The sequence below is a fragment of the Sinocyclocheilus rhinocerous genome, unplaced genomic scaffold (assembly GCF_001515625.1).
Source record: "Sinocyclocheilus rhinocerous isolate Xijiao unplaced genomic scaffold, SAMN03320098_v1.1 scaffold662, whole genome shotgun sequence".
In the NCBI taxonomy this organism is placed as follows: domain Eukaryota; kingdom Metazoa; phylum Chordata; class Actinopteri; order Cypriniformes; family Cyprinidae; genus Sinocyclocheilus; species Sinocyclocheilus rhinocerous.
The window spans coordinates 3,432,226-3,439,806 of NW_015639782.1; the positions used below are offsets into that span (position 1 = coordinate 3,432,226).

Genomic DNA, 7,581 nt, shown 5'->3' on the forward strand with positions numbered 1-7,581 from the left:
AACACTATAGGATATTTTAGTTCCAGTCACTTTAAAACAAATCCTTTGAATTTAACCGTATCAGAACAGAATAAGAATTTAAAAATATATAATTCTAATGGATAAATATAATTGCAGTATACAATAATATATGCTTAGCAATAAACATGCCAAAACAAATTAATTTATAAAGAAACGTAAGGTAAAGTTGGGCTTACCTCTCTCGGGCACAAATCCAAATGTGTCCATATTCGCGATGTAGCTGAAGCTAAACTATTAGCTAAACTAATAATTTGGTTTGATCATGCACGCCACTAAAGCTGCTCATGTGGTTGATTCACAGACATATTGCATAACATAAACACATTAATATAATAGCAACTCGTCAATTAATCATGAATGTTCCACATCTCCACACGACAATGAAAAACACTCAAACGGATGATATTCATACATACATATATACATAGCCTACATAATGCACCGCGGTAAAACGGGAAATACGCACAAACATTTAGCAAAATATTTATCAATATTAGCAGCGGAAATACTTGTGGTAATGAATAAACGCACCTGTTACATGAAGAATTTGAGCGAAGCAGGAGACGGCGATGATCCCGACAGCACATATGAAGAGCCGATAGAAGAGCCGCTGCCGTCTGGATGCCAACACCGCCTTCATCCCTCCACACCTCTCAAAACATGTCCATTCAAGAGAGAAGCCCCCTTCTTTCATTTACACCACCTATATTGGCCTTTCTTTTCAACATACGGCGGACTAGCTTGCTTAAATTCAGCCATACGCCTGTCGCCTCAGCATCCTATCGCTTCAATAAAGATACACCATCATCTTTCACGTAACGGTATTTTTACTCCTTCCGGAATTTTAGTAATATAAAGTTACAACGAAAATGTCTTAAACTGTCGCAGAGCACGAAAATAATAGAAATATTCAAATGTTTTCACATGTTGTCTCAGCTTATAAGCATTCTAATCACACCCACCTCCATCTCCATCCGTGTCCCTCTTTCTCGCACTCTCTCCTCCCTCCACAAGGCGCCCAACTCCGTCACTGAGGGTGTTTTCCAGACTCACAACTGCGCCCTCATGCAGGGTTCACAATAATAACAACACTCTTATTCAGCTAGGGTAAATCAACACAGTTGAGTGTTTCAAGGCTAGATATACCGACCTTAAAAATATTTGGGATACTTTCCACGAATAGGGTACAAAATGGGGCCAGAAACTCTTAAAGGGGTCATATGATGCAATTTCAATTTTTCCTTTCTCTTTGGAGTGTTACAAGCTCTTGGTGCATAAAGAAGATCTGTAAAGTTGCAAAGACTGAAGTCTCAAATCCAAAGAGATATTCTTTATAAAAGTTAAAGAGTCAACCACACCTACCTAAAACGGCTGTGCTAACACGCCCCCACATGTCTACATCAAGATGTGGGAAGATTTGCATAACGCTGCCCGAATGTTCACGCAAAGAAAGAAGGTATAATTTTTATTCTCGCTGTAGTATTTTCTTGTTGCTGCCGCCATGTCCTGAAGGCGCTGTGTGTTTCGTTGTGAAAGCGAAACTACTTTGTTTGGCCTTCCAAAAGAAGACACGACTAGAAATCAGTGGTTAAGTTGTATTTACAACACTGTTCCAGAACAGTTCAACCCAAATATTCAGATGTGTGCAGTGCATTTTATGGAGGACTGTTTCCTCATCCTGGTAGAGTAGACTGTGACTCACAGACTGTAAGTATGTTTTTTATATTTAAAGAATTTGCCACTGACGATTCAAACGTGAGTTTTGAGCAGTGTAGAGTAGCGCTTGTTGTTTGTCATTTCTCCGATCACAAATGCAGACATGGTTTTATGTTTACGCGGCGCGATGCAATGCAACGCGTAAAAAGACAGTATAAGTTATTATAATCTGTAATTATGTCCCCACTGGATGCAACAAATGCCTCGTTTATAATGGGTTTTATTTTTTTGTCTCGTCGCTCCGGCCGGGACAAGGCATCACAATATGGCAAGGGGCGTAACATTTCCGTCACACGCTTGAGGCCAATCACAACGCACTGATAGCTGGCCAATCAGAGCACACCTCGCTTTTCAGACCGATGAGCTTTGTAAAAATCGAGGCGTTTCAGAAAGGCGGGGCATAGAGGAGAAACAGTAATGTATAGTATGTGGAAAATAATGTGTTTTTTGAACCTTAAACAGCATAAACATTTCATTACACCAAATACACAAAATAATGTTCTTTTTAGCAACGTCATATGACCCCTTTAAAATTACCGTGTTATTGTTATTATTATTTTTATCCTCAAGGGTAGAAGCAGTACTAGTAACTCTAATTTAAGTGATTCTGCAATTTTCTACATTATACTCAATTAACACTAAAGAAAATTAAATAGACATTAAAACGTAATAATAATGGCAAAAGTAATAGCTCAGTTTAGGCTAAATTTGGCACCCTTTCACACAGTAGGAGCGAAATTATGTTTTGTAGTTATTGATAAAATATTTGTTTTCTGACAACAATTTTGGTAAAAGGGTTAAAAGTTCATGAAAACAGTCAACACTACAATTTGCGCTTTGGACATTTAAAGGAATAGTTCAGCCAAAATTGAAAATCCATACAACTCCAATCAATAAATGGATTTGTTTTTCACAAACACGCATCTTTTTGATTCACTTTTTGATGGCACCCATTCACTGCAGAGGATCCATTGGTGAGCAAGTGATGCTAAATTTCTCCAAATCTGTTCTGATGAAGAAACAGACTCATCTATATCTCGGATGACCTTAAATAAAGTAACTTTTCATCAAATGTTCATTTTTGGGTAATCCTTAAAGATATATCTAAAAATGAATATCACTGCATTAGATAACAAAAAAAAAAGAAAACCAAATGGCATTTATTTTAAAGAACGATTACAAACATTGGTACTGATTCAAAATGACAAATATAAGACTTGAGATAAACAATATTCAGTTCCATACAAAAAAAAAAAAAGACGTGTTTTATAACTCAGGACAAAAGAAAATGACAGCTTGGCATAAAGCATATTCACATTTGTTTGAACAGATTATTTGGCACATCAATGAAGAGCAAGAGGAGAGTAAAACAATTAAATCAGAAAAAATACTTCCCCTTTCCAAAAAAATATTTGCTTTACGAAAGCAAAGATTGCACAATAGAACAAGGGAGAAAAAAAAAGCATAATAAAATATTTACAATTATGTACTTTACATACACCAAATTAACACCAATTAAAACCATAAGAGTGCTGTACTGAGCAAAAACAATTGTAAAGTGAAATCAGAAATCCACATGTCTTGCTGGTTCTTCAGATTAAAAAAAAGAGCTGGTAAAAGCTGCTAATTGTTTGGTGTAAGCACAGAATGCAACCGCTGCTTCAGGCTCAACAACATGCCATTCTGCATCAGCTGGGCCAATGCATTAAAATTGCAATAAGAAAATATCTATCAGTGCACACCCTACTTCATGGGCTCTAGCGAACCAGTCACCTTGAAGTTTATGCCGTCTCCAGGTAGCGGGGAAGGTATCAATGGACAGAGCCAGCAGATGTACCAGTACTTGCCCAAGCATTCCCTGATGTTGGCCAACGCTCCCAGATTGTAAGGCTGCCGTGTGGAGTACCACTCACGTGTAGTCTGTCCCTTCAGCATCAGAACCACATGAAAGAAGAGGAAGGCAGCAACCAATAGGAAGCCCACTACACAAGTGTCGGCAATGAATGCAAAAGCAAACGCTCGTGCCGTCACCTGTCCTGTGATTAAAGAAGAACAGATGTTAATGGGTATTTGTGTGACAATTTAAAAGGGGTCATAAAATACATTTAAGTATTTAATTTTTTGCTAAAAATCAGAATTTTCATTTCCATTTTCCACTACCTTTATGGCCCTTAGAATTACATTTATTTAACCTAACCCTAATAAATTAAATTTGTTTTTGTTGTTGCTGCACCTATTCAAAAATATGGGGTCAATAAGACTTTTTCATGTTTTTGAATGAAGTCTCTAATGCTCACCAAGGCTGCATTTATTTGGTCAAAAATACATAACAGTAATAGTGTAAAATATTATTTACATTTTCTATTTTAATATGTATATAAAAAAATTAATTTATTCCCGTGATGGCAAAGCTGAATTTTTACTTAGTATCCATTTCTCCAGTCTTCAGTGTCACATGATCCTTCAGAAATCATTCAAAAAATTTTCAGGATTCTTTGATGAACAGAAAGCATTTATTTAAAATAGAAATCTTTTGTTACATTATACATGTCTTTACTGTTTTGATCAATTTAATGCATCCTTGCTGAATATAAATATTAAATCCCCCCCAATAAAAAATTACCAACCCCAAAGTCTATAAAGTCACTCTTGCATTTTCAAAATATCCTCATCTATGTTATTTGAATTCATTCATTTAGCAGATGCTTTATGACTTATAAATAAGCAACATATCAAAAACGCCAGCCAAGATAATATCACCCTATTAAAATCAGCACAATTCGACAGCTATACTGTGTTCAATACTCTAAAAAAATAGCATTTAGGTTTGCAGGGCACCACAACACATATAGTCTAAAAAAAAAAAAATCAACAAATGGAATATGTGGAGCCAGCGCAGCACAAGCCCTTGAAACTCTCTCACACTGGCTTCAGACCATCGTCATTGTTGAGATTTTGACTACGTAGTAAGTTTTGACTTAGAAAATGTACAGTATATTTCCACAGCACACTCAACTCTCATTTTAAAAGGTGGAGGAAAGTTTGATTTCTCATGATATTATGCATTTCTCAGAGCAGACACTGATAAGAAATTTAATACTTACCAGAGACGAGCATTATCCAGGGCATGAGCAATAGCAAGACGCTGTGAAATGTTACACCCTCCTTCAGGATGACAATGAAGACCTCAGCATTCATGACTACGGCATAAAGCAGCCCTGCCCACATGAAGAACAGACAGGTCAGGAAATACCGGTAATTGTAGAAACCAACACACTGGCCAAAAAACACACAGTGGTGATCACGCCGCAGTACACACACATTGCAATCGTAGCAGTGTGAGCATCGCGGAGGAGTGTGTGTCTCACAGTTGTAACAGTACCTGCCATAAAAGAGGAAAATATCAAATTATAATGGTTTGCTCATCCTCAAACAGAGATTTAGGAGCATAAATAAATGATATATAAACACCGTACAATCAAAACAAAACAATTACCTCCACCCTTGACCCAATGCATCGCCTCCAAGAAACACTCCGCGAATACTTGGGTTAGTTTTGACAAATAACGATGCATTCCAGGTTATATTTCCCAACATGAAGTACTGAGCGAAGAGATGCATGGCCTTCCACATGGTGGACCACTCAGTCTTCTTCTGTTCTGGCTCAAGGGGAGCCTCGACCAGCACCAAATAACTAACCTCGGCAGTGATGGAGAACACCAGCACAGCGTTCAGAACGATAGGCAGATGACGACCGGACGACTCCACCTTACACCATAGTCTACTCATGAACCTAGCCATGTTTTCAGCTTTAAATCATCCGCTGCGCGAGACTCTACCTGCTCAACCCGTTTCCTAAATGTAAAGCCACTCGATTCACGTTTGCTCGAATCTGAACACAAAAATAAAAAAAGATGGCCAATTGAGAGAAGCATTAAAAATCCTTCAAAAGTCTGTTCAAAAAATTTTCAGGATTCTTTGATGAACAGAAAGCATTTATTTAAAATAGAAATCTTTTGTTACATTATACATGTCTTTACTGTTTTGATCAATTTAATGCATCCTTGCTGAATATAAATATTAAATCCCCCCCAATAAAAAATTACCAACCCCAAAGTCTATAAAGTCACTCTTGCATTTTCAAAATATCCTCATCTATGTTATTTGAATTCATTCATTTAGCAGATGCTTTATGACTTATAAATAAGCAACATATCAAAAACGCCAGCCAAGATAATATCACCCTATTAAAATCAGCACAATTCGACAGCTATACTGTGTTCAATACTCTAAAAAAATAGCATTTAGGTTTGCAGGGCACCACAACACATATAGTCTAAAAAAAAAAAAATCAACAAATGGAATATGTGGAGCCAGCGCAGCACAAGCCCTTGAAACTCTCTCACACTGGCTTCAGACCATCGTCATTGTTGAGATTTTGACTACGTAGTAAGTTTTGACTTAGAAAATGTACAGTATATTTCCACAGCACACTCAACTCTCATTTTAAAAGGTGGAGGAAAGTTTGATTTCTCATGATATTATGCATTTCTCAGAGCAGACACTGATAAGAAATTTAATACTTACCAGAGACGAGCATTATCCAGGGCATGAGCAATAGCAAGACGCTGTGAAATGTTACACCCTCCTTCAGGATGACAATGAAGACCTCAGCATTCATGACTACGGCATAAAGCAGCCCTGCCCACATGAAGAACAGACAGGTCAGGAAATACCGGTAATTGTAGAAACCAACACACTGGCCAAAAAACACACAGTGGTGATCACGCCGCAGTACACACACATTGCAATCGTAGCAGTGTGAGCATCGCGGAGGAGTGTGTGTCTCACAGTTGTAACAGTACCTGCCATAAAAGAGGAAAATATCAAATTATAATGGTTTGCTCATCCTCAAACAGAGATTTAGGAGCATAAATAAATGATATATAAACACCGTACAATCAAAACAAAACAATTACCTCCACCCTTGACCCAATGCATCGCCTCCAAGAAACACTCCGCGAATACTTGGGTTAGTTTTGACAAATAACGATGCATTCCAGGTTATATTTCCCAACATGAAGTACTGAGCGAAGAGATGCATGGCCTTCCACATGGTGGACCACTCAGTCTTCTTCTGTTCTGGCTCAAGGGGAGCCTCGACCAGCACCAAATAACTAACCTCGGCAGTGATGGAGAACACCAGCACAGCGTTCAGAACGATAGGCAGATGACGACCGGACGACTCCACCTTACACCATAGTCTACTCATGAACCTAGCCATGTTTTCAGCTTTAAATCATCCGCTGCGCGAGACTCTACCTGCTCAACCCGTTTCCTAAATGTAAAGCCACTCGATTCACGTTTGCTCGAATCTGAACACAAAAATAAAAAAAGATGGCCAATTGAGAGAAGCATTAAAAATCCTTCAAAAGTCTGTTGGTTAAACGACATTTATAGAAGCTGCAACAAATAGGGAGCTTACTAGTAATAAATAGGACACTGCTAACTCTGACAGATAACACACTGAATGTTCCAGTCACATTGACAGCAGCTATCGATTAGAAACTATAAAACACTCCTACGATTTCCTTTCATTAATACATACCGACCTGTCATTCCATTCAGAGTATCTTTTCGACGATAAATGCAGAACAAATGATACCCTGCTGGCTGCTGTCTTTAACAATGAACTGGTGCTGCAGGCTAACAACATTTGGCACTGATAAGTCTGTGTTGCAACTGAAACGGTCCCTCTTCTTCTTCTTCTTCTTTTTTCTTGGCTTTTGCAACTTGTGCTTATTGCATATCGCCACCTACTGTACAGCCCTCTTCTTCATTGGA

The 7,581-nt window shown here is 38.0% G+C and overlaps 2 protein-coding genes across 4 annotated transcripts in view; both read right to left on the bottom strand.

Annotated features, from left to right (window-relative positions):
- Nucleotides 1-895, bottom strand: part of LOC107752022 (sodium/potassium/calcium exchanger 3-like) — a 15,675-nt gene extending 14,780 nt beyond the window's left edge. Inside the window, exon 1 of the mRNA XM_016567870.1 lies at nt 553-895. Within this exon, the coding sequence (XP_016423356.1) occupies nt 553-715 (163 nt within the window). The 5' untranslated portion in view covers nt 716-895. The remainder of the gene's footprint in view (nt 1-552) is intronic.
- Nucleotides 896-2,893: 1,998 nt separating this feature from the next.
- Nucleotides 2,894-7,581, bottom strand: LOC107752023 (probable palmitoyltransferase ZDHHC24). 3 transcript variants are annotated; one of them, XM_016567871.1, is made up of 4 exons: nt 7,350-7,581; nt 6,717-7,112; nt 6,325-6,602; nt 2,894-3,773 (listed from the first exon to the last, which is right to left on the bottom strand). In XM_016567871.1, the coding sequence occupies exons 2-4, from the start codon at nt 7,019-7,021 to the stop codon at nt 3,481-3,483; spliced, it is 876 nt and encodes a 291-aa protein (XP_016423357.1). In that variant the 5' UTR covers nt 7,022-7,112; nt 7,350-7,581; the 3' UTR covers nt 2,894-3,480. The 3 variants fall into 3 exon arrangements, with proteins under 3 accessions (XP_016423357.1, XP_016423359.1, XP_016423358.1); XM_016567873.1 differs by having other exon boundaries at nt 7,346-7,581; XM_016567872.1 differs by lacking the exons at nt 6,325-6,602; nt 6,717-7,112; nt 7,350-7,581 and adding exons at nt 4,842-5,119; nt 5,234-5,674.

What these genes read in the sequence shown, in the direction of transcription:
- LOC107752023 (XM_016567871.1), bottom strand. Translation starts at nt 7,021, where the DNA reads ATGGCTAGGTTCATGAGTAGACTATGGTGTAAGGTGGAGTCGTCCGGT. An exon ending in GCATTGGGTCAAGGGTGGAG is followed by an intron (nt 6,603 to 6,716) that starts GTAATTGTTTTG and finishes CTTTTATGGCAG; the next exon opens with GTACTGTTACAACTGTGAGA. An exon ending in CTGGATAATGCTCGTCTCTG is followed by an intron (nt 3,774 to 6,324) that starts GTAAGTATTAAA and finishes CTTTAATCACAG; the next exon opens with GACAGGTGACGGCACGAGCG.